Source organism: Cryptomeria japonica, chromosome 3 (assembly GCF_030272615.1).
Source record: "Cryptomeria japonica chromosome 3, Sugi_1.0, whole genome shotgun sequence".
Lineage (NCBI taxonomy): Eukaryota > Viridiplantae > Streptophyta > Pinopsida > Cupressales > Cupressaceae > Cryptomeria > Cryptomeria japonica.
This window is the reverse complement of record NC_081407.1, coordinates 79,354,841-79,382,271: the sequence shown is the minus strand read 5'-3', so window position 1 is coordinate 79,382,271 and position 27,431 is coordinate 79,354,841. Positions and strand designations below refer to the sequence as shown.

General features: G+C 36.0%; 1 protein-coding gene across 2 annotated transcripts; it reads left to right on the top strand.

Moving 5' to 3' along the window:
- Positions 1-2,166: 2,166 nt before the first annotated feature.
- On the top strand, positions 2,167-24,355 carry LOC131027908 (eukaryotic translation initiation factor 6-2). Of its 2 annotated transcripts, none has more exons than XM_057958010.2 (8): positions 2,167-2,600; positions 2,882-2,958; positions 4,579-4,675; positions 4,860-4,945; positions 5,034-5,078; positions 6,894-7,024; positions 23,454-23,564; positions 23,919-24,355. In XM_057958010.2, the coding sequence occupies exons 2-8, from the start codon at positions 2,949-2,951 to the stop codon at positions 24,174-24,176; spliced, it is 738 nt and encodes a 245-aa protein (XP_057813993.1). In that variant the 5' UTR covers positions 2,167-2,600; positions 2,882-2,948; the 3' UTR covers positions 24,177-24,355. The 2 variants fall into 2 exon arrangements, with proteins under 2 accessions (XP_057813993.1, XP_057813992.1); XM_057958009.2 differs by having other exon boundaries at positions 2,348-2,678.
- The last annotated feature ends 3,076 nt before the right edge of the window (positions 24,356-27,431 follow it).

Sequence of the window (27,431 nt, the reverse complement as noted above, 5' to 3'; positions counted from 1 at the left end):
TCATATTATATGAAATTTAATGTATAATATAAAAAATATTATAAAATTTATATTTTTACACATAATTTTCTTTAAATTAAATATATACAAAATATAATATATTTTAATAGTATATAATTTAAATTAATTAATAAGATATCTAATAATTTAACTATTTTTTTTATAGAGATGGAATGAGAGGGATGGAAGCGAGGAGATAGACCTACTTGTGCTAATTTGTCATTGTTATATACCTCAAAACACATAAGATGATAAAATTCATTGATTCACACATTTCACAAATAAATGATGCAAATCAATGAGATCAATTTTGGTCATTCTTGAATTTAGGTTTTTCAAGTTCATATAGTGATTTTTGTAGCTTCGTCAGTGAATAGACTAAAGGTTCAAGACTGTAGGTATTTGAAACTCTACATGTGTAAGCTTAAGATTCTCAAATATTTTGATTGACATCACCAAGGTCTCTCACCAATGTATTGTAATTGTTGAAGATTAGATTATTAGTAACCATTCTAATATGGTGTTTTGACTCAATGACTACATACTAGAGCAATAACCTCGCAACTCAAAAAAATCAAATTCATCCAAAGAATTTTTAAATGGAAGATAAAAATGTAGCTCTTTACTCTTATACACTTGACTTATTCTTTTTATACAAATTTAAGATTGATCAAATATGTTATTAGCTTAATAAGCTTATTATATGGAAAGTTTACTATTATTTATTACTAATTTTATTTATTTGAAATTATTATTTTTTATTAGCATTTATACTTTATATATTTTGACTTTACATTTTTTATTTACTTTCTATCTCTCTCCCCTTCTCTCCCTCTCTAATACTTATCTCAGTCACCTCTTTTGTCTATCACTCTTGCCCCCCCTCTCTCTACTCTCTCTCTCTCTCTATTCATACCTCTACCTCTATTTCCCTATCTTTTTATCTCTCTCCCTCTACCACTCTATCTTTTTATATCTCCCTCTATCTATATCACTCCCTTTCACCCCCCCTCTCTCACATCCATTCCACCTATCCTACTCTATATATCTATCTCCCTCTCACTCCTCTACCTATTTCTATCTATATCTTTCTCTACATCTATCTCCTTATATATCTCTCTCCTCATCTCTCAATCTCTTTGCCTACCCCTCTATATCTCTCCATCTCCTTTCCATATCTCTCTTTATCTCTCTATGTCACCCTCTATCTATATCCCTTCATCTCTTCCTCTCCCTCCCCCTCTTTATATATTGAGTTATCTCTCCCATTATACATATTAATCTATCTCTCCCTCTCTCTACCTATCTCTCTCCCTCTCTCCCCCATCCTCTCCTTTTCTCCCTCCTCTACCCATCTCTCTTCCTCTCTTCATCCTCTACTTATCTCTCCCTTTCTCTCCACCCCTCTCCATATCACCCCCCCCCTCTCTCTCTCTCTATATATATATATATAATTCTCTAGCTCTATATCTCCATATTTCTTCTTACATATTTTCATTTATCTCTATATCATTATCTCTCCATCTCTCTCTACTCCTATATCTCCCCCTCTCTCTATATCACTCATAATGCTATCTTTCTCTTTCTATTTTCCCCCCTCTCATTATCTCCCTCTCTCTGCTCCTCCTTTATATATTTATCTCCTCCATCTCTTTTAATCCTTCTCTCATCCCTCTCTTTATATCTCCCTCTCCTTCTCTCCATATCCCACTAACCCATCTACATCTCCATCTTCCTCTCTATCTCTATCCCTTAACTCTATATCCATATCCATCTCTATCTCTCTCGTTCTCCCCTCTTCATTCTCTTTATATCACTATCTCTCCCTCCCTCTCTCTCTCCCTCTCCCCCTATTGCAAACATAGTATAAGCCTATTCGTAATGAAGCTTGATTATCTTCATGATTTAGAGTTTTAATCCTAGTTGAATGTTTGATTCCATGTAAGTGAATGCATAGTTGATTTGAGGCTATCACTTCTCCATTGAGATCTATGTTACACAAATAACATCATTTGCTAAATGACCTACCAATTGACCTCATTACAAAAATGCATGCAAAAACTAGACCAAAATATTTTCTAATTGACCTTTCACTCCAATTCCACGTACCCTTTGCACACCAAGATGCCATTGCTAGTTTTATTTTATTTATTATTGTAATTCCTTTTGATAATGAAAGGGCACTCTTTCCGAAAACCCTCTTGGTGACTTGCTCGACAAGCTAAAAATGTGTACATCGTAAAGTTAGGAGAAACAAGTTCGTAGAGGGGTAGTCGTACACATGAAAATCTTAATTATAAATAAATAAATACCTATGACGCCATACCACATACGGTTAAGAAGTTTAAGTCCTGCATAATTAAACTCAATCGCTAACTTCTCTACCCTACTTATTTTCTCAAATAAAGAAAAAATTCATAGTTTCATACTTATCTCATCTCATACATCCAGGCGCACCAGTAAAATACATACCCAAAAACACCACTTTTGGGTTCTGTAATTTGATAAATTTGTCGCCGTTTTGCCTCTTGTCATTCAGTAAATGTAAACCTAGCTTACTATTTTAACGATAAGCAGCATCGTTGACTATTTCATTCCAGGTAGATTTTTGCATTTCTCCTCTCTAAGCTCTACACTCACTTCATTTGCTCGGCTCCGCTTTGTTCAGAGAGAAGCGGGTTCGTGCACTTACAAAATATTATCTCTAGGTTTTGTTTTTATAATTGATTAGGGTTTCTAGAATTCTAGAAGATTTTGGCTGTTGACTCTTTAGCCTGTGTTTTATGGTATTTGTGTTAGCAATTTTGAGTCGTGCTGTTTGGATTTAATTTGCAAGGGAGAAAAAATGGTAGTAATTTAATTAGTTTATTTCTGGATTTAGGGTTTGTGTAAAGTTCGAGGGCGTTTGTTCTGCAGTAAGTAGAGGGGACTTCTTTTGGCATTGCATTATGGCGACAAGTAAGTTATTTTATCCCCTGTGACAAGTGTGTTGAAATGAAATGTTCAGTAGCTTTTAACATCCGCTTTTATGTTCATGTTAATCTTGCAAGTCAATGCAACTGCTCATAATTACCAGACTGTCTAATTTTCTATAATAATTTTCGCAAATTATGGGTTAGGTTGTGGCCTAACTTTAATAGGCTGAGCCTGAGTGTAAAAGCTTGGGCCATATTGATAAGACCTGTAAGTCCAAAGAATCCTATAAATCATTGTACCACAACCTCACTATATTTTCCTTAGAGTTATGAACTGCTTTATTGTCGGACCTGGAGTGAAAAAACTTATCCGTGCGCGAAAAATAAAGTCAAGGGTAATTACCTCAAATTAAATTGGTAAAAATTCAATCTAATCCCCCTCAAAATTGAGTAAAAGCGCCTAAAATGAGCTCTTTTTGCTGCAAATATTGCTCTTTCTTGTGTCGATGCTGTTGAACGGAAATTTATATGTTAAATTGTGTTGCAGAGTAGTAATTTGCCAGCATTAAGGATTTTTTCCTTTATTTTAAAAAATTAACCGAAATCACCTAAGTTGAGCCTGCTTTGCTGCAATTTTTCTTTTTCTTTTCTTTTGTGGGTGCCGTAAAACAGAAATTTAGATGTTAAATTAAGGGACATAGTAGTAGTTTGCCGGTTTTGCATATTTTTTTCCTTAATTTTGAATTATCAGTTATGGATGCAAGAGTCTCATGAATTAATTCAGCCAGTCACCAGGTTGGGGCTCAGGAACTTTTCTCAAGAGTTGTAGAGTCTCAAAACCATGGCCAAGAGCAGTGGGCTGCATGATAGTTGTCTAGTGGATTTGAACCTGGCCCAGACCCTTTAAAGGAACACCTGATATTGTTTCTCCACAAGCCCCCGGAGATTTATGAGATCATATTTGATGTTGGTTGCTCTCTGATGGTGTCTATAAACACTTGTTGAATAACTGATGTAATGAAAACTTGGGTTTTCACTAGCACTGACTAGAATATTATAAATGCTGTTCTTATGTAGTTTGTCAAAATGATTTTGGGGGTTCAAAACAACTGCAGTAGTTATTTGATTTTGCATGGGTGTCACATTTGATAGGATTGATTCATCTTGCACATTTGAGATTCATAGGAAACTTCAGTCCTTGCTTTCTGTTTTGTAACTCCAACCAGCAATGGCCGAGCAACTGTTCTATTATCCCAAGAGCAACTAGATTTTGTTGTAGGCAGATGTCTACTATGGCAGATTTATTTTTGAGGTGGCAATGCTCAGGGCATGATCTGTACATCAATCATACTGTGTTTCAATTACTGTAAGCTATGGTCTACACCAGACCAAACATTGCAAACTTGCACTGTGCCAATACTCTATTAGGACTTGGAGCTATATGCTCTTTCAAGAGACAACACTAACAGTATAGGTTGAATGAAATGATCATCTATATAATTATAAATTTATATCTATCGACATGCAAAAATATCTTTGTATACATTTATATACGAAGTGTGAATGAAATATTAGATCAGGGTGAATGAGTGTATTGCATATATGAGGGTCCTTATAAATTCTTCTTTCTGAATACTGTGATTTTGGATTTGGTTCAATGCAGGGGCTCAATTTGAAAATTCTTCTGAAGTTGGTGTCTTTTCAAAGCTTACAAATGCATACTGTCTGGTGGCCATTGGTGGATCAGAGAACTTTTACAGGTTACATTATAGAAAGCTCACACAAATACTTAAAACTTTAAAAGATGGCAATGAAAGTTGTTTTTTAGGTTTCAATATAATAACCATCTTTTTGCAATGTGGTATTTTGACACAATAAATTAAAACAAATATGGATAAGTTTTTTGGGATGTTTTTATTCATCCTTTGTCCTCTCTTTTTTCAGCACATTCGAATCTGAGCTAGCTGAGGTCATTCCTGTTGTGAAGACATCAATAGCTGGAACCAGAATAATTGGACGACTCTGTGTTGGTAATGTGTATTATGTATTAGGAAATGTGTATTTTGGATCTGTTCCAGGTTTTCGGTCTTTTCTGAGCCTTTATTTTTCTGTTCACAGGGAATAAAAATGGTCTGCTATTACCAAATACGACAACTGACCAAGGTAAGCCCAGTATGAACAAGACTTATTTTTGTTGGGTGAATATCTTGGTATTTTTGCTTCAATAGTATTTACAATAGAATACACACAATAGCAGATATATAATGAAATATCTATAGTATACAGAATGGAATTAGTATGGTGGACAACAGGCAGAGCATAAAAAAATTTCACCTTTCATTTTAGTATGTATTTGAAATATCACATGTCATTAACTCACATATCCAAAGGAGACATGTTTAAAATTCAAAATTATAACAAACCTATCTAACATTGTAAATTATACAAGCTATTAACATTTATTCCAGCCCATGGATGACCAATGACAAATACTATAATCAATTCTAAATTTGTAATGTTAGTAAACATAAAAGTATTGGTAATAACGTAATGCTATTTAGGTGTAAGCATGTTTTTCAGATTGGTTTGGTTTATTCTGCATTTAATATTATTTCAATGTGTGTTAGGCCTCCCTTTAAAAAAAACATTGCGAGTGTTTTTGTTGGACTGCCTTGCCTCCCTTCAAAAAAAGAGTGTTTTTTGTTGGACTGCCTCCCAAAATGTTTGATCTTGCTGGATGCTTCTCTCCTTTAAACTGATAAAAATTATAATGTTTACAAACTCAGAGGCTTTGTCTAGGTTACATGGCTCATCCCCAAGAAAACTCCTCAACTCATTTCCCTTGTTCGAAGTAGTAAATTGAAATTCTCCTTGATCATTTCTTTAGATTTTTTGAGGATGATTATTCTTCCTGATTAGCTATGGCACCTTTTGTCAAATGGCCTTAGCTTTCCTCTTGAACAACTCAGGCTGTAGTCTTCTCAGTTGTTAGTTGAGATTGACCATAACATGACTCTGGAAAGAGGATTTGCAGTTTTTATCTTTTTAAGGGAGTAAAAGCCAAAATTTCCAGAGTTGGCATATGATTTGTCATGAGATCCAGGGATGCTTCCATTTACCACAGATCAGATAGCATGACAATGTAATATACAGAGTTGTAAACATTTTTTTCATTTGGATACTGAAGAGGAGCATGAGTTAAAGGAGATCTCAACTAATGCATAAAGGCTCGTTATGTGCATAGATAAAATTATTAATTTTTTAGTTCAAAATAGTGAGGATGTGTTGATAGAGTTAAAGGTCTATTTAATTAGTTTCTGACAATAGTTTCAACTTCAAAAGCAAACGGAAGAAACATCATTCATGGTCATATGGGGTAGGAACAATGGTGGTGCCAAAAAGCAAGAGAGAATAGCCTTAAACACTTTTTTCTCATTTTTTGGTGAACCAATATGTTTCAGTGTGAACCAAAATGCTAGGTGTGACAACTTTTCTCTGTATTTGGTTTCACAACACCTTTCACTATCCAGTTCAAAAGGTAGGAAAATACCAGCTTCTGCCTTTAAGTAAATTCATCACAATATATGACATTTAGCAAAGCATTTTTGACTACTGAGAATTTGGAATGCAATTACATCTTAAATACTCAGTGAATAGTTTTTAAGGTATTTCTATAGATTATAGCTTATTGTAGGTTTTTGTCTTATTTTGAATTTTAATTCCATTGAATCATATGTATAATTAGTTCGTTATCTGTTTACCGACCCTCAAAATATTGAGTCATTTTATTCATTGTATTTTAATTTGGGAATTCGAGCCATTTTGTAATCAGAATTCTTTTGAGTTTTGTTTTCAGATGTTGTTGTGTAGGTGCAACTTTGTGGTGTTTAATTCGATGTTGTCATTCCTGAGATTCATGTCTTATTGTAACTTGTAAACTCTAAGTCTTATAACAACTATTTTTTCAAATGTTACCAGAGCTTCAGCACTTGAGGAATAGCTTGCCTGATCAAGTTGTGGTGCAAAGAGTTGATGAAAGATTGTCTGCTCTTGGCAATTGTGTTGTCTGCAATGATCATGTAGGACTAATTCATACTGACTTGGACAGGGTATGCTCTTTTTTCTTCACCATTCTATTTAGAAAAGACCCACTTTTAATAGGATATTGATGTGGCTAAGCAAGTTTTATTATGGAAATGGTGAAGTAAAATGGAAAATAAAACAACTTGAATTTCAGAATAAAAATGTTATTGAACAAAAAATTTCTTTTGAAGCAAAAAGTGTTAAGGCCAATCTCTTTTTCTTTTTTGGCACCACAGTTGCTCTTACTGTGTGATCATGAATGGTGTTTCTTGAATATGCTTTTGTAAGTTAGGGTTTCTGTGATCATGACAACCATGAAGTCACTTTTTTCTCTTCCTTCTTAGGGTTAAATGGGGATGTTGTCATGGGGTCTCAAGGCAGCAATATTGTTTTGGTTATTGGTGATTGGGGAGGAATGGGGAAAGGATTCCAGTTTCCTCGAAATGGAGAAAAGAGTTAGGCTGACTCTTTGCTTACCTGGTGTTGTGAAAATCAGATTCACTGGTAAAATATCTTGTTCATATTAACTGAGAACAAATTACAATATATAGGCATATAAAATATTGTAGATATTTAATATGCCAACTAACCTAGCTAACTACCTACACACTGCAAAAGGCAATTAAGATATCACCTAACTAAATACGTTATTGACCATTAACAGAGTAAATAAATATTATTCTAACACCCTCTTTTAATGGTCAATCTTTCAAAAACACCAAGTTGCCCCCTGAATTTTACAAATTTATTCGGGCTCAAAGACTTGGTGAGAACATCCATAGTCTGATCCGTTGTTGAAAAATGTTGCAACTGAACTGATCCCTCTTCTATCAGCTTGTGGATGTAGTGACAATGAAGTTCGACATGCTTGGTACGTTCATGGAAGGCTGGATTTTTGGCCAGTTTGAGCACCCCTTGATTACCAGTATACAAGGGAGGACTTGTATGTGGCATCTGCATGTAGAGAGCATCCTTTGGAGCCAAACTGCCTCACATGTGGCCTTGACTGTTCCTTGGTATTCGGCTTCGGTCGAGGAAAGAGCCACGGCCTATTGCTTCTTGCTGCTCAAAGTGACGGCACTAGGACCCAAACTGAATATGTAATGAGAAGTGGATTTTCCGTCATCCACCAATCCTGCCCAATCTGAGTCAGTATAACCAATCAGCTTTGGATCGTTGCACCTGGTATACATAATGCCATAGTCTGAAGTGCCTTTCACATATCGTAACACTCGCTTCGCTGCAATCCAATGATCAACTTTTGTAGCTATGTATACATAATGCCATAGTCTGAAGTGCCTTTCACATATCGTAACACTTGCTTCGCTGCAATCCAATGATCAACTTTTGTAGCTGTCGTGAAGCGAGAGATGTAGCTGACAGTGAAATTGATGTTAGGTCTAGTGGCAGTGAGATAGATGAGGCTGCCTACTAGTTGCCTGAATTTTGTTTCATCTACTGCAGGTAAATCATACTTGGCTGATAACTTCAGCCCTTTCTCCATAGGTGTGAAGTAGGTTTACAATCCTGCATTCGAAACTTATCTAGCAAACTGCAGTCATACTTGGACTGTGAAATAAAGATACTGTCATCAGTCTGCCACATTTCGACACCTAAGCAATAATGGAGAAGCCCCAAATCTGTCATGTCAAAAGCTTGGCACAAGTCTTGTTTGATTGCAGCAATCAAATGTGCTGAATTTCCAGTAATGATCAAGTCTTACACGTAGACAACAAGAAAAAGGATCTCACCACTGTAAAGTTTGACGTACAAATTAGTGTCAGAGGGATTGCGTTGAAAACCATGCTCAACCAAATACTGATCAATCTTGAAGTACCAAGCCCGAGGGGCTTGCTTCAGGCCATAGAGGGCTTTTACCAATCTGCAAACCTGATGTTCCTTACCAGGAACCTTGAAGCTAGGAGGTTGAGTCATATAAACTTCTTTTTGCAAATCACCATTGAGGAATGCACTCTTAACATCCATCTGATGAAGTTTCCATCCAAACTGAGTTGCAATGGCGAGAAGAAGACGAATTGTATTCATCTTGGTAGTAGGAGCAAAAGTCTCCTAGTAGTCGATGCCCACCCGCAGTGTAAAACCTTGAGCAACCAATTTGGCCTTGTACTTACCCAAAGTTATTAGAATATTTAATTATATTTTAGTCACCTATATTTAGTTCCTTGTTTAATGGTCATTTAGCTTTTTAGTTAATTAGCTTTTAAGCTTTATTTAGCATTTAGCTTTTTCTTTTTAGTTAATTAGCTTTTAAACTTTATTTAGCGTTTAGCTTTTTAGTAGTTCACTTTAAACGACTTGTTCTTAATTTAGAACGTCGTCTTGTAATCTCTATATGTACGCTCGTATATTGTTGAATACATTATCCGATTATTGAATCGTTCATTCAATTTATTTTTCATGGTATTAGAGCGGGTCGATGGGATTCTTTAAAGTTTGGCGAATTTTTTAATAAAAATTCATGGCCTTCTTTCTGGCATATTTTCCAGATTTTTTTTAATTGTTTTTTTTATAAAAAACGATTTTGCTTTTTTGATGGTTTTTTGAGGGGTTCGAGGGTTTCTGCTTCGTGGGCGAATCTCTGTGTTGGGCAGCAGTTCATGTTTTTTTTAGGGTTTTGGAAATTTTTGGGCCTGCAACCTGGAGGTTTTTTTTGAAGATTAAAAATTTTCCTAGGGTTTCTGCAATTTTCGACTAGGGTTTTGACCCTTTAGTTCAAGTCGAAATTTTATTTTGGTTGCAGATTCTTGGTGGGTTTTTCGAGAGCTCAACTGGGTCGTTGTCAGATTTTTCTGGGTGCATTATTTTCCGTGCCTCAATTTTTGAGCCGTCGGATTTGCATTTTGTTTTCAGATTCTTGGTGGGTTTTTCGAGAGCTTTTTTTGGTTGGTCTCAGATTTTTCTGGGTGCCTCGATTTTTGTGCCAGCAAATTTGCCTTGGAATTTAAAAATAGTTCACAATTTCTGCTATTTTTGTGGACGTTGTGATTTTTCCTGTTTTTTTGGCACCATTTATGTTGTTTTAAGTGTGCAGAAAATTTTAATTTTTGGGTTTCTTCTAAACCTCGAAATTTGCGCTTTGGAATTCGTGCCAGAATTCTCCTCTTGGGTTTCAGATTTTTTGTGCAGCTGCTTCTAGTGTTGTGATGGCATCTTTGACCAACATCATGTTGGAACACAAAGAGAAGTTCAACAACTGTCACAACACTTGGAAATAGTGCATGTTCACGATATCTGAATATCGTTGCCTTGATCAGATTGATTTAGGCCAGACCTCGTCTTACAGGTCCCAGGGTTTTTATGATTTTTTCTTGAAAAATTGTCTATCGGTTTTCTGATTTTTTCCACAAAAAATCATGGGAGGGTTTTCATGATTTTTTCCTCAAAAATTGTTCGCAGGTTTACAATTTTCTCTTAAAAATTATCTCATCTATAATCCGTGATATTCGCGTAAGATTTTAGTTATCTGGGTTTTATCGTTTTTTTCCACAAAAACGATGATTTGTAACCTCAGATTTCTTGGTTTTTCGATTTTCTCCTCAAAATCGTAAATTGTCTTTTTGAGGGTTCCTGTTTTAGGGTTTGATGGTTTTTTCCTCAAAATCATGCTTTGTTGCAGTTAGTTTGGGTCACACCTGCCAGGGCGAACATCTGCAACTATGGTATCTTGCAGTCAGTTTTGGAGTTGATACTCTTTTGCAAAAGGGTTTTCCGATTTTCCTCAAAATCATGGTTTCAGATCCAAGGAGGGTCTCTACTGCAGTAGAGTGTTATTTTCATTTGTGATCAAAAGACCTGTGGTGTCTTCTGTGGGGTAGTTAGTAGATAGAATGACCATTAAGGGAGGGTATTAGAATATTTAATTATATTTTAGTCACCTATATTTAGTTCCTTGTTTAATGGTCATTTAGCTTTTTAGTTAATTAGCTTTTAAGCTTTATTTAGCATTTAGCTTTTTCTTTTTAGTTAATTAGCTTTTAAGCTTTATTTAGCGTTTAACTTTTTAGTAGTTCACTTTAAACGACTTGTTCTTAATTTAGAACGTCGTCTTGTAATCTCTATATATACGCTCGTATATTGTTGAATACATTATCCAATTATTGAATCATTCATTCAATTTATTTTTCAAAAGTACCATCTACATGATACTTTACTTTGTAAACTCATTTACAATTGATATGCTTCTTCTTAGGAGGCAAATCAGAAAGAACCCAAGTGTTATTCTTCAAAAGACTATGGTATTCTGTCTCTATAGCCTTTTCCCACTCAGGAATGCCTTTAGCTTCAGAATATGTGTGGGGCTCATGGATGCTGTGAATGTTGACCATAAGTGCAAAGTTGATTGTATTTAGTTGCTCTCTCTTTTTGGGAGCAGATCTGCCCTCAATAAGTTCATCGTTATGAAGATCTCCGGTAGTCTTGGCCCACCATTTAGGCCAAAGGGTAGAAGTACCAACATTTGGCATTGGAGGAACAACATCCCTTGGAGTTTTTGGAACAAAGTCATCTGGATGCGAATCTTGTGGAAAATCAGGTGTGCTGGATCGGTAGATTCCTCATCTTCAGAGTCAGAATGCTTTGAAGCCCTCCTATCATGGGAACCAAGAGGAAGATGAACACCAACATCAGGAGTCTTCACAGATTGAGTTGCAGGACTAGGAGTAGTAGAAGGCATAAATGGACTAGTAGTCTCATCAACCACAACATCACGACTGAAAATGAGACAATCCGTCTCTACATCAATCAACTTGTATGCCTTGTGGTTGTCGCTGTAACCAGTAAACATAAGTGTTGGGCTCTTTGAATCTAGCTTAGCACGCTTAGCATTTGGAATCCATACATGAGCTGTAGAACCGAAGACTTTCAAATGGCCCACTTTAGGCTTGCGTCTTGATCAAGCTTCTTCAGGAGTCATCTTCTTAACGACATGTGTAGGTGACCGATTTAGCAGATAGACAACAATTTACAACCTAGTATTTCTTAGGAACATTTCTATGTTCTATCATAGAACGAGCCATTTCAGTAATGATGTGATTTCTACGTTCAACTACACCATTCTGCTGAGGGGTGTATGGTGTGGTGAGTTGGCGCTTAATGCCATGTGTAGCACAAAATGTAGAGAAGTCATTGGAACAAAACTCCCCTCCATTATCTGACTTTAGAGTGACAATCTGAGAACCGGATTCTTTCTCAACAAAGGCCTTAAATTGCTGAAATGTACTGAATACATCTGATTTTTTTTTCAGAATATACACCTACATTTTACGACTGAAATTGTCAACAAATAACAAGAAGTACCCGCAACCAGTAACAGATGGAGTGTTCATTGGCCCACATACATCAGCGTGAACCAATTGAAGGATAGGCAGAGAATGGTGTCTGATGCTGCTTCCCAGCTTGACAAGCTGCACAAACTCCATGATTTTGAGGTTGGATCTCAAGTAGACCAGCAACCAAACCCTCCTGATATAATTGAGAGAGATAGTGCATGTTTAAGTGCCCATAACGCTGATGCCAAAGTGTTATGATGGATGTACTGCTAGCAACCAAAGCATGCTTTTGAGAAGCATCGAAATCAACAAGTCTATACAAACCATGATCTTCAAGTCCCATAGCGATTGTAGTATGAGTCTCCCTATCAACGATGCTGCAAATGGACGAACTGAAGACAACATATAATTGATAATGCCTCATGATCTGACTGACGGAGAGGAGATTATGTTCCATGCTTGGAACATAGTAGACATCAAGAAAAAATAAATTTCTACCTCTTGAGTGAATCTAGATAGTGCCCTTACTAGCAATTGTGTACTATTCTCCTCCGAAGATTACTAAATCCGAAAATGGTTCAAATTCGTGAACCAATCTCGACGATGAGTAAAATGTCACGAAGCTCCTAAATCAATATACCAGGCAAACGAGTGTACTGGATCTACTGTTGTCTTGGCCATAAAAGCATAGAAAGCAAATTCTTTCTGCTTAGAGTGTTCGGCGACATTTGCTTTCTGTTGAGACCCTCCCTGCTTCTTTTGTTCAGAAGCCAATCGAATTCGACACTCGGCCTTCATGTGACCAAAATTGTGACAATAATTGCATTGAACGTTCTTCTTCTTGCTGTCTTGAGAAGAACCAGAGCCTTTCGGTTGAGAAGATTGAGCCTTCCCTATGCTCTTAGTAGAAGATTTGGCAAAGAACACTTGCTCGGTGGAGGGAGAAATGGTACTGCTTCCAAACTGTTGTCGCCACCAATCTTGTTGTAAAAGCTTGTTACAAAGATCAGAAAACTTCATATCGACGTCAGTGGAAGTGATATTGAGTGTTTCTATGAAATGCTCATATGAGCGTGGGAGACTCTTCAAAGTAATGACAACCATACTTCTTCCTCCATTTTTCGACCAATAGCTTCCAGCTGGTCATGAAAATTCTTGATCTTTGTTAGATGCTCTTGAAGAGATGTTTTCTCATCCATTATGATTGTGAATAGCATATTCTTAAGAAAGAACGCTCTGCTCTTGTCAGAGGTTTCATGAAGACTCTTCAAATGATCCCATATTTCCTTCGCAATTTTGTCGGACGGTACTTGAGGTAGCTGCTCATCGGTAACAAAGAGTTTGATGAGCATGACGGCTTCCCGGTTGCGCTCATACCATTTGTCATGATCTTTTCCGAGAGTGTCTGGACGTTGAGACGTGCCTAGAACAACTGCATCAAGACATCGACACCCAAAAATTGTCAACATACGCTGCTTCCAGGTGTTGTAGTTGCGGCCATTGAACTTCTGGTTGCTTTCGAGCATAATGTTCGTCAACGATGCCATCACGTACCCCAAGGTTGAACTGGTGAAGGCACGAATGCACGTAAACCAGAGGGTTTTTAGAAACAAATTGTTCATGTCAGATTCAAAGGCAGAAGGTGAAACCTTGACACGATTTTCGAGGCACATTTTTTGGAAGATTTGAAAAAATTTGATGACAACCTAGTTCAGATCTCGAAAAACCCATAAAGATTCTGCAAATAATTTTTTTTGACTTGAAACGAAGGAGATATCTCAAAACCCTAGCACAGTTTTCGAGGTAAAATTTTCGACTGACCCAAAAAAATCGACGAAGACCCAAAAATCCTTGTGAAAGACCTAGAAAGAATCTGCAATCAGAATAATTTTTCTGAAAATGAAGGGTCAAATCCCTGGGCTCAAAAAACGAGGTATGGAAAATGATGCACTTAGAAAAATTCGAGGACAACCCAGTTGAACTCTCAAAAAACCCACAACGATTCTGCAACCGGAAAAAAACTTCGCCTTGAAATAGAGGGTCAAAACTCGCCTTGAAACAGAGGGTCAAAACCCTAGGCGAAAAAAAATCTGTTGACCTAGAAAAATTTGACGGTGACTCAGTTGAGATCTTGAAAAACCCACCAAGAATGTGCGATTGAAATTTTTTTTGCCTTGAAACAGAGGGTCAAAACCTTAGGCGAAAAAAAATCTGACGGTGACCTAGTTGAAGTTTTGAAAACCCCACCAAGAATCTGCAATTGAAAAAAAATTTCGCCTTGAAACAAAGGGTCTAAATCCTAGGCGAAGTTGCAGAAACTCTAGGTCGTAAAAAACATGCAGATTTTTTGAGAAAAACAGGTTCCGTGCCCTAGCTGTAATACCATGTGAAAATCAGATTCACTGGTAAAATATCTTGTTCATATTAACTAAGAACAAATTACAATATATAGGCATATAAAATACTATAGATATTTAATATGCCAACTAACCTAGCTAACTATTAGAATATTTAATTATATTTTAGTCACCTATATTTAGTTCCTTGTTTAATGGTCATTTAGCTTTTTAGTTAATTAGCTTTTAAGCTTTATTTAGCATTTAGCTTTTTCTTTTTAGTTAATTAGCTTTTAAGCTTTTTTTAGCGTTTAACTTTTTAGTAGTTCACTTTAAACGACTTGTTCTTAATTTAGAACGTCGTCTTGTAATCTTTATATATACGCTTGTATATTGTTGAATAGATGATCCGATTATTGAATCATTTATTCAATTTATTTTTCATGGTATTAGAGTGGGTCGATGGGATTCTTTAAAGTTTGGCGAATTTTTTAATAAAAATTCATGCCCTTCTTTCTGGAATATTTTCTAGATTTTTTTTATTGTTTTTTTATAAAAAAAATGATTTTGCTTTTTTACAAGGCTTTTTGAGGGTTTCTGGTTTGTGGGTGAATTTTAATGTTAGGTAGCAGTTCATGTTTTTTTTAGAGTTCTGGAGATTTTTGGGCTTGCAACCTAGAGTTTTTTTTTGCAGATTGAAAATTTTCCTAGGGTTTTTGCAATTTTCGACTAGGGTTTTGACCCTTCAGTTCGAGTTGAAATTTTATTTTTCTTGCAGATTCTTGGTGGGTTTTTCGAGACCTCAACTGGGTTGTCAGATTTTTTGGGTGCATCATTTTCCGTGCCTCAATTTTTGAGCCGTTAGATCTGCATTATGTTTCCAGATTCTTGGTGGGTTTTTCGAGAGCTTTTCTGGGTTGGTTTCAGATTTTTTTGGGTTGGTCTCAGATTTTTTTGGGTGCCTCCTTTTCTGCACTTCGAATTTTGTGCCAGCAAATTTACCTTGGAATTTAAAAACAGTTCGCAATTTTTGCTATTTTTGTGGACGTTGGGATTTTTGCTGTTTTTGGGGCACCGTTTATGCTGTTTTAAGTGTGCAGAAAATTTAATTTTTGGGTTTCTTCCAAACCTTGAAATTTGCGCCTTGGAATTCGTTCCAAAATTCACCTCCAGGGTTTCAGATTTTTTGTGCAGTTGCTTCTATTCTGATTTTTGAATCAGATTCTTCTGTCTCATGTTTTCACTAGGTTGACCTCGTTCAACTTCCATTTTCATGATGGCATGTTTGACCAACATCATAACACAGTCAAAAGTTCAACAACTGCCACAACACCTGGAAACAGTGCATGTTCACGACATTTGAATATCGTTGCCTTGATCAGATTGATTTAGGCTAGACCTCGTCCTACAGGTCCCAGGGTTTTCACATTTTTTTTCCTCAAAAATTGTTCGTAGGGTTTAGAATTTTTTCCTAAAAAATTATTATCTGTCATTTGCAAAGCTTGAGTGGGTTTTCTCATTTTTCTCCACAAAAAAATCATGGGAGGGTTTTGCTTGATTTTTCCTCAAAAATCAGGGAGTGTTGTTTTACCATGTGATGCCTGCTATTTTGCCGTGTGAGGTTTGCTGTTTTACCACGTGATGTTTGGTATTTTTCCACGTGATGTTGTTTGGTGTTTTCCTGCATGATGTCTGATGTTTTACCGCGTGATGTTTGGTGTCTTACCACGTGGTGTTTTGGGTCCTTGCCATGCAAAGTTTTAGGGTTTTGTTTGATTTTTTCCACAAAAATCGTTTAAAGGGTTTTCACGATTTTTTCCTCAAAAACTGTTCACGGGGTTTATAATTTTCCCTTTAAAATTATCTCATTTGTAATTCGTGATATTCGCGTAAGATTTTAATTATCTGGGTTTTACCCTTTTTTTTCCAAAAAAATGATGATTTGTAACCTCTGATTTCTTGGTTTTTCGATTTTCTCCTAAAAATCGTAAATTCTCTTTTCGAGGGTTCCTATTTCAGGGTTTGACGGTTTTTTCCTCAAAATCGTGCTTTGTTGCAGTTAGTTTAATGGTTATTTAGCTTTTTAGTTAATTAGCTTTTAAGCTTTATTTAGCGTTTAGCTTTTTAGTAGTTCACTTTAAACGACTTGTTCTTAATTTAGAACGTCGTCTTGTAATCTCTATATATACGCTTGTATATTGTTGAATAGATGATCCGATTATTGAATCATTCATTCAATTTATTTTTCTTTGACTAGTCTACATACCTGGTGTTCCTTACCGGCAACCTTGAAACCTGGAGGCTGCGTCATGTAGACTTCTTCCTGCAAATCACCGTTGAGAAAGGCACTCTTGACGTCCATTTGATGGACTTTCCATCCAAATTGAGCTGAGAGAGCGAGGACAAGCCTAATGTCTCCTCATAGTCGATGCCCTCCTTCTGTGAAAACCCTTTTCTTATATTTAATATGTCAACTAACCCAACTAACTACCTACACACTGCAAAAGGCAATTAAGATATCTCCTAACTAAATACATTATTGACCATTAACAGAGTAAATAAATATTATTCTAACAGGTGTTTTTGAGGCTAATAGTTTTCTCCAGCTCGGGAGGAGTTGGTCATTCCCAAAAAAGGTGTGTTTTTTAGTAACAACTAGTACCTACAGGCCAAACTAATTATAGTCAGACTAATAAGAAAAACTTTGATTACAAAACCAAAAATGAAGTACTACTGCTTTGGAGTACTAAGGAGGAATCACACAATGAATATTTTAATTTTTCATCATTGCTTGTAACTGCACTTGTCAATCCCAAGGTTTGAGGTTGACTCACGTTGTTGTGCTAACATGTTTTGTAACAAAGCTAATGTAAATTTTCTTTGTGGGTTCTGTGCATGCATTCTTTTGGTGTGCCTAGGTATGACCTAGTATTGTGTTATGTCCCCGCCAAATAACCGATCACAGCTTTAATGCAATGCAAGATTGCAGCCTTTTAATTTATAACTTGGGCAGTTTAATTGAAGGTGGCGCCAAAGAAATACTAGATGTGTTCTATAAAGGAAAGAACTTATCATTCACAGCAATCCTTAAAAAAAAAGCATTTAATTTAAATTAAATTGTAACTTTATCAAATGGCAGCAATTAGCTATGAAAGGTTGTAACTCTTTTAAAGGCCATAGTCGTGAAGAGTTGTGACTCCCTCAAACATAAGGTATAAAAGGGAGATCATTTAATTTCAGGAGGACATAGTTCAAGCATTCAATCATCAATCCATCAAGAAAATCAAGCAATCCATCAATCAGTAAACGTCAATCAAGCAATCAGCAATAAATTTACGAATCTATCAATGTTGAATTTGAGGAAGTGAGTTGCATATAAGGAGGATGAAACCCCCCTCAAATTCATTAAGGGATTTAAGGAAGAAAACCCTCATCTCTCTCATCAAGTTCGGACGGAAACCTTCCAAGTTGAAGTAAGAGTTCTAAGGACAAAAGCCTATTAAGGTGAGCGAAGAGTTCAAAGGATGAAAACCCTAAAATGCTTTTGGCAAGTTAAGGATGAAAACCCTTTATATTGTCACTGCTGAGCTGGGGATAAAAACCTCCGACTCAGCAGATTTGAAAGCATTTCCAAAGAATCCAAGATATGATTGATTCTTCAGAATTATGTTATGACTTATTGATCTGAATATTATAATAAATTCATAATTTTTGACAAAACCAATATCATTTTGAGTAAGGATTATATTATGTATTGTGGCTCCTGCCTGAGTATGGATCAGACAAACCTGAACATGACCCACAATATTGGGACATAGAATCCCACTTGACGATAAACAGAAGAATAATTTTAGTGAAAACCATAAAATAAAATAAAATTGTAATTCAATAAACCTAAAATGTTTTTAAAGCAAATATCTAATTGCATTATAACAACACAAAAACAAAAGCAAAAAATATTTCCTTGCTTCAATTCCTTCTTCACTATAATTCTATTATGACACTGCAAGTTTAGATTTGTGTTCAAGATTTCAAATATTGCCCTTTTGCACAAGCAATTGGATTCCAATTAGCCATTGGGATGTGACATCTGAGCGTCTCAACTTGGATTCTGTTGTCATAACTTTCTCTAGTCTTAATCAGCAATGATGGGTATGAAACTATTACATTGTGCATGTGCAGTGCAGCTAGTATGAGGAGCCCTTGAACTTGATTAATTGATGATGTAGATGCTCCGACTGAGCAGCAATATGACAATTTATATTAAGTTTCCAAGTCCATGTGCAGTTGCATGTCTGACCATTGAGTATCACCTTTTTTTGGTTGATTGTTTAATTTATTTGGTTGGTGAAGTTGAGATTATTTTGGTCAACCCTGTACTAGTGGAGGTCGGAAGGGGGACCACTCTCGTGCATTAACAAAGGTGGTTCAAACCTGCAAGCTCAGCAGCCTAGCAGGAGTTTGAACCATGGTGGCAACAACAGCAATACCAAGTATTAACCAATGCACCATGCCCTTAGTAGCAGTATTACTGTATATTGAACATATATAATATATGTATTGTTTTGATTAATCTTTAAACATTTGATATTGGATTAGTAATTATCAATTTTACAGCTTGAAAACCAAGTAAAATAACAACTTTCCAGATTGAAAACGAAGGGAGTAGACCTTGAACTGTCAGGATTATCTTAGCAAGCAAAGCAAGATGCTGATTGAAGCCAACTTGAGCAAATAAGGGAATCAGGAAATGTGCAGGGTAAACTTTGGTGAGGAGTTGATGGAAGAAAGTGTGCTTCAAATGTTGGAAAACCTTGTTTGTTGCTTTCTTGAGCAAGCTGTCTTTTCAACTCTCACAATAAAAGACTTATGTTGATGCTTGGGATGATTTGAGGGAAAAGAGACATTCTGATATTGATGAGATTCTGAAAGCGCTTGGTGCATAAAGTACCTTTTTAAACAAAGTAAGAGTCCTTTGAGTGGATGGAATCCAAAATTTTAATATCTGTTTCTGAGACGTTACAAATTTACAAGTAATTTTGAGGCTTTCAAAGTGCGAGGCTTAAGCATTAAAAAATATTTGCAGATTGGATCAGGTGCTTTTACATATTCCTGCAGCATCATCTCTAAACTGCTTGAAATATGAGAAATATTTTAAGCAAATAGTCTGAACAATTTGATCCATTAGAAATCACAAAAATAAGCAGGCATAAACAACAGCTAAATTGCTGCCCTTAGTGGAAGAATCTGCTATGAAGACATCATGACAACCTGAATGCAGTCAATTGAGCAGCAGTAGGAATGCTGGAGTATCGACCAATCACATCGAAGATAAAGATGAAAACATCTATAGGAAATTAAAGATCATGAAGATCCTTGATCAAAGTCCGAGAATCAATGAGGTGGTTACTTTGATGAAGCAAAATGGGGAGTAGAGTGTGATGCAGCCACATGGATGTAGGCTAAGTCACCGTGTTCGAATTTGAATTCGAGTTTGGCAAGCATAAAATTCGGATGAAATTTGGCAAAGGTAAAAAATTCGGAAAAAAATTCGACATTAAATTCGCCTTATATAATTTAAAAAAAAATATAAATAATATATCTAATAAATTATCAAAATAGTTTAACATTGCAAAATAGATTTGAAAGCATTTTATAAACAGATTAAAAATAAATTAAAATAATAATAAATAAATATATTAAATATTAACTTTTTAATAAAAGATTAATATAAATTAAAACTATAAAACAATAAATAAATCTATTTTATTTAATATTAATAACTAAACTATATTAAAATAACATTAATCTTGGTCAAAAATAAAAGCAGACGAGCTCTTCGAGAAGCACATAAATGCATGCCCAGTCCTCTTTCTCACAGCTAACAGCTGAACGGGGATGCGAGATAGGTTTAAAGGGCATCGAGATAGGTATTAAGGGCAATTTATAGGGGAGCGAGAATGGGGATTTCATTAATCCCTTGCCAGTTTCCCATATCATAATCTTGAGAATAGAAGATTCAAAGTGTTTTTGGACTGATGTTCTATACATCCAAGACAATACACACTCTAAGCTATAACATCAGCAATACGTAGTTCTTCAGTTCATATTGCAATTCTGTCTCACAAATATGCTCAATCTGAGTGGTCTTTGGATGAGCTCCTTCTCATTATTCAAACCGGGGGTCCAATTGTCCCCGTGTTTTGGGAAATTCAGCCCTCTGACGTTCGAATGGAGTTTACACGAGAGCTTTCCAACTGCACAAATAGGCTGGAAAATTCAATAGTCGAATGCTTGCGAATGTCTTTACAAAAAACAAAAAGTAAAAACCTGATGGCAGTAGTGCACTGAGAGGGGGGAAAAACGTGGCTGGGCAAGGGCACGGGAATAGCGGTCAGGGAGAAAGTCGCGGTTGGTCAAGGGAACAGGAAACGCTGCGGTGGGCTTCTGTATGAATTTTAGCTGATTTTTTCCGAACTTCGTTAAGTTTTTATAGATTCGCCGAATTCCGAACCTGAAGCTGGAAATTTGGCAAATGCGGTGACTTAGGATGTAGGGACTAGCATAAAACTGCAGTAGGAGCAGATGGGCCTTCCAGCTAGAAGTTCCTTACATACCTTGGGAATGAGGTAAAAAACAAACACTAGCATCCCTAGGAGAAACCTGCAGAAGGAACTCAGTGTCCTGTGAAGTGATGATTTTAGATGTCAGTGCATCAATCAGAAAACTGTAAACTGAGAAAATAAAAGCCCAATGAACTGTAAACACTTCTTCATAGTTGTTGCAATAGGGCTGTCAGAGCCCTTCATCAATGTACCAATCTCAAGCAAACGCAGTAATGTACCATGCATTATGCAATACAATCAGTGATCTGAAATTTAATGAAAAAAAAACTACATTCCAAAATTTATTGTGTAAATTCTCATTTCTGTTGACTCTTTGTATTGCTATGCAATTAAATTGCCTTTGAATGCTAAAAAAAGAGTAGTTTTTTTCTTTTCTTTCTTATGCATTTTGGATTCCCGAATTTCCCCTATTTAAATCTTGATTTTTGTAATGTCCCCATCCTAGTAGGCTAACAGAGTATGGATAAAGGGGTCAGTAATGCAGTATCTTGAGGAGTGGTCTGTCTATTTGTTCTAGTTCAGTGTTGAGTTCAGTTCTGGTCTTCGTTTCATCAGTTTCTGACACTATATGAAAATTTCCTATTTTTAGGGAAAAATTGCTAAAAATAGACATGGTCCTATTTTCATTGGCATGGCGAACTGTGACCCTAGCTTCCGACAGATTCAGTTTCCGAGCAATAATGAGAGATGAATTTTTTAGTGGTTCCACAGAGAATTAATATTTTAATGAAATATTAATATAAAATCATAAAGTGCATCACTTAAATTAATTTAAGTGAAGATTTATTATCTCCTAAGCTAGGCATGGCTTTTAGGGTTAAGTTGGGAACTCTAAAAGCAAGTTATTATTTTTAAATCCCTAATTGCCAAAAATCGCATCTTTTGGGTATTTAGGCAGCCAAGATGGAAATTAAACCTGATTCTTGCTATTGAGCATTTGACATTTTCTCCTGAGCACTTGGCTATGGCAGCTAGGGTTTGGACCAGTTTTGGAGAGCGTGCATTCTTCAGAATTCAGTAGCTTTGAGATTGTGAAAGATCAATCGAATTGTTGCAGCTTGGTTGGCTTCATTCAGAAGTCAAATTGAATTTGAATTGGGGCAGATTTGGCTTCTTACAAGGCAGATTTGTTGTAGGGTTTTCCTATTTACTGTTTTGTTGTTGATTCTTCTGTGGTTTGGAGGCTTCTTTTCCCAAACACATAGCTTGCTCATTTATTGGCACCATCTTTCGCTGTTTGGGTGTCCTAGTATTTAAATAAGAGCAGATCTGAATTGTTCCAGAATAAAAATCAGAACTTTGTAAGTTGCTGATTTATTCTTTCTTTTCAATAAATTGTCTAAGGACCTACGGGTATGCTTCTAAATTCTCCAATTCATTGTTTCAGTTGATTAAATTCATGTATTGTTCAATATGTGTTACAAATAAAAGAAACCCTCTTCTTCAACTTCTGTCTATTTCTGAAAGACCATCTTAATAATTAAAAATTACAAAGAAGATCTAAAAATTACAGCAGGTTGAAGAGTTGAACCAGCAAGGGTTCATCACAATTTTGCTACTATGCTGTGTAGGATCCACAGTTCTAGGCTGTATCGAAGGCATATCTGAACTGGGATGCGTACCCAGTATGATCATACCTGGGCCAGGATCCGCAGTCTCAGGGTGTAGTTGAGCATACCCATATACGCTATGCCTAGGATAAGAATTTAAAAATAATGAAAAAATACACAGAAATTGTAAAACAAAATGGAACTTCTTGGTGGCATTGCCTGAGGTATCCTATGTTATCCTGGTAGAGATCTCATTGTTGAATAAGAGATTGTGAAGTTTAATATCAGAGCCAGAAAATTTGGGAGGTTATTTGCTTTACTGGATTATAAGTTTATATAAATTTCCTTGCTTGCATGAATTCTGGATCTTTTCAAAGATTTAGTTTGTTTCTCAACGCAGTTAAGAAAGCTGGTTATTATGTATGTGTGAATAAACTATTGGTAGCATGCTTCGTCCATGCTCTTATCATATGTAGCATGTTCCATTCTTCTTTGTTCCATTATAGTGGCTGGATGACCGACTAATACTATAATTAATGTTTCATAGTCACGTGATATTGAATAAGTTTTATATTATCTGGTCATATTTCAATGTAGTGTTACCTTGTGATGCCTTTGGTCGATTTTTAACATGATTCAGCATTTTATTGTCCAGGAGACGGAAGAACTGATAGCAGATGTTCTAGGAATCGAGGTTTTTAGGCAAACTATTGCTGGAAATATTCTTGTTGGCAGTTATGGTGTGCTTTCTAACCGAGGGGGGCTGGTAAGAATCAATATTTTTCTTGCTTAGACAATATCTAATACTCAAATTTGGCTTCCCAGATAGAGAAATTACTACTTTTTAGTTATGGATTTGTTCAAACTGGAAGTCATTATTTTGTATACATGATTGTTTGGTGTTCACGTTTAGTGTGCTTTCTAATGGAGGGAGGCTGGTAAGAATCAGCATCCAATTCTTAAATTGGACTAGATGGAGAAATTTACTTTTAGTAATGGATTTGTTCAAACTTTGAATTCGTCATAATGTATATGTTGTGTTGGTGTTCATATTTAGTAGCTTGGAGAAGGACTGAAATGCACATTTGAGACCGGCTCAAGTTTGTTGTTGTCTGGACAGGTACATCCACACACATCCATTGAAGATCTAGATGAGTTATCAACACTCCTCCAAGTGCCACTTGTAGCTGGCACTGTCAATCGTGGAAGTGAAGTTGTGGCTGCTGGAATGATTGTAAATGATTGGACTGCTTTCTGCGGATTGGACACAACAGCGACTGAATTGTCAGTTATTGAAAGTGTTTTCAAATTGAGAGAATCACAGCCGAGTGCAATAGTCGATGAGATGAGAAAATCATTGATTGATAGCTTTGTTTAATCTCCTATAGTGTGTACCATTTGGGTGGTGTACAAAAAGAATATGGTGGACATCAGGATAATTTTGCTAAGCAGTTTGAATTAAAGAGCTTTTGGCATAAATCTGGAAAAAAACAGTGGATGTTGTACTAACCTTGCTAAGCAGCTTGAATTATTATATTTTGGCCTAAATTCTAATTATGAGCATAAATGTTAGCTAAGTTTTGTTAGAAAGGTAGAGACACTAATGAAATTTAACCATACTAGTTGTTAACCATCTATCCAATGTCTGGGCACTAGGCCCAGTAAATTAGTCTCTTTCTTAAATTTTCAAATCAGTCTGGTCTTTTCAGCATTTACTCTAATTTTGTCTCATTATTGTTAGCAATTTCAGAATTTAATCTAAGGTTCAACTTGCACCTTATCTCTTCTAGAGTCATTCATTCCCTTTGATATGCAACTTTCATTTTAGCAGTCTTATCTTTGCTAGTTTAGATTTATGCAAATATTGACAGTGGAAGATGATAGCCACCCATGAAAGATCTGAGAACTAGGTTGGAGACATTAAGTGGAACAAGAGGATGCCATATCCATCCAAGTGCTCCTCTAATTCATGTCAACATCTCATCAAGCAAATTTAACTTGAAGGAAAACTCCTACGGGAAGGAAAACCACTGTCATGTCCTCAAAATAATCATGATACTAGATCAGATGTGGCACAATAGCTTTCTGAGGTGTACAGGCGTGACGGAAATTTTCTTGGGATTTTTGGAGCAGTTGAACGGAGAATTTGTTATTGTAGATGCATACATTATTTTTATCAGCAACCTTACATGCCAGTCTACAAAAGATCGGTTACCTCTCACACATCCTCAAGTTGGATAGATTTTCCTGAGAAGCTGATCGAGGGAGGGCATATTTGGAAAAATAAAAAAGATTAAATGGGTTGCCTAGTCAATTGTTAACCACTTCCAGCAATATGATTGTCAAGCAGAGCTGTTTGAGTAAAAGCCCAAAGGAATCGAAAACGAGGAAGCATAATAATGTTGTGGCTTTGACAATCACAATTTTCTGCTTCAAAACGTTAAAATAGAGAAGGGAAACTTGGAGAGTTTGATGCAAGAAATTGGGACCGACAAATATTTAAAGATGTTCCAATGCATCGATTTAGATTGTGATGGACAAGATTATTCCAATGGTTCAGTTATGACTGAAGTCATGTGAGTAAAACTGAAAGACAAAACATGCTTTAGTCTTGCTCAATATGTGCTGGAAATGCAATTTTTGCATCTTGGTTACATACAATGCATTGATTTAGATTGTGATAGATAACCATAATGGATATTAGAGACCAATACAGATACGGAGAATTTGGTGATAAAAGTTGAATCTTTGAAGCGCAACTGATTGACGTGTGAAGACTTGATAGATTGACTTAATTGATAGATGATGATGGTAGTGATTGGTTACGTACTCCCCTTGCACCTGCTGCCTTTACCCATGATCTTGACAACATGATGTGTGCTAAGTTTACTTATGTAGCTGGGTAAGGCAACCTAGCTGGCACACACCCAACCCTTAACACCAAACACAACTATGAAGAAAAAAGTATGAGACTAGGGTCTTTACGTTGCAAATTTGAAAGACGCAAGAGCCTAATTGCATTCCATGGATGACTCACAAATTGATCTTCCTAACCCAATTCCCACCACTATTGCAACTCCCTTAAGAAAATCTAAGCTCCCACTTGTTAATTTGCAAACTCGAGCTCCCTTTTTACTAGTGTCTACTTTTGTTGATCAATGTTGGTCCACCTTGCAAAATCACAAAACTATAGTGATTACGCTGTTCACTCTAACAACAACCAAAGACTAGGTGATGATACCCAATGCACCAAGGTTGATAGGGAAATCATCAAATGCTCTTATTTGGGAAGTGATCAATGAGGTAGGGTTGTTTCTTTTGGGCTTTGTGACAATATCATCAAGTTTATTTTAGACTAAAAAGCTTGCTTTGTTATTCTATTATCACTATGGAAGTCACCTAATTTTGAGTTGCCTCCTATAAAAGTTTGGTACCTCCCACATTTTGAATGGTTCCAAACACACTTCTCCAATCCCACCAAATGCATCTAAGTTCTAAGTAATCCATTTGTATGGACTCTACTCATTCTTTCTCGAAACTGAGAGTATTATACATGCCATTTCTAACCAAGTCCTCCTCTTCCTTATCCAACTTCCCTCTCCACTACCCCTCTCTACCTCAACCTTAGTCTTATAAAGCCATAAAACCTTAAAAAGGGTTGCCTCATCTTATCATCAAGGAACTATGCTTAGTTTCTCCTAGTCCAACAACCCCTTAAGGACACAATCTAGGTATCCTCGCTAAGAATCTTAGTCCTTATTGTTGGAGAATCAATTTTGTGCTTTGTATTTTTACCTCAAATAACCTTGCTCCTCTGATTAAGCCAAAGTGAAATGCATCCAATGCTCCACTTGATTATCCGTTTTAATGTGTGAAGGATGGTGGAATGGGTTGCTTATGGTAACATCATGATGTTGAGATAAGGATTGACGAAAGTGGCAATATAAGGAATTAATAATGGAAGGTTATCAAAATGAGAGCAAAGACCTCAATTTACTAATTTTTTATGAAGAATATCAAGGGCCAAGAAAGAATGTCTGATGTATGACTAGGATTGAATGAAAGTGAGAGCATGGATTAAGGGCTTAGCCTTGTGATAAGTGTCACATGATGGAGTTGTGAGGATGACATATGTCATAGGTGTAAGAGATAGGTGTGTTCACACATGTATGAGCCCACATATAGGAAGGCGCCTGAAAGAGACACGTGAGAGAGGTAGGGTGACTACCTTATGAGATGTAAGAGATAGTGTGGCCACAAAGTGACCTTTGCATTATCACACATGTGAGTATGAGGGGGGTAAATGACACTTGTGAGGTGGTTTCAAGTTTAGATCTCGATCCATGTAGATGAATTTACTGGCTAGGATTTAATGAACAAAGATAAAGGATGAGGTGGATTAAATATCAGGAAAAATGGTAATGAAGGAAGGTTAGCCTAAATTTATTGATTAAGCAAATATTATTGATATAGATGGAGAATTTGGGGTATAATGTTTATATCTAGATAAATAAATAAAAATTTATTTAATTAAATGTGAGTAGTAAAGAGGAAGGGTTACATTTACTTTATTTAATTAATGGTGATGGATAAGGTAAAAATATTTTAATTAAATAAAAAATATTTATTTAAT

What these genes read in the sequence shown, in the direction of transcription:
- LOC131027908 (XM_057958010.2), top strand. An exon ending in AAATACGACAACTGACCAAG is followed by an intron (nt 5,079 to 6,893) that starts GTAAGCCCAGTA and finishes AAATGTTACCAG; the next exon opens with AGCTTCAGCACTTGAGGAAT. An exon ending in TTCATACTGACTTGGACAGG is followed by an intron (nt 7,025 to 23,453) that starts GTATGCTCTTTT and finishes TTTATTGTCCAG; the next exon opens with GAGACGGAAGAACTGATAGC.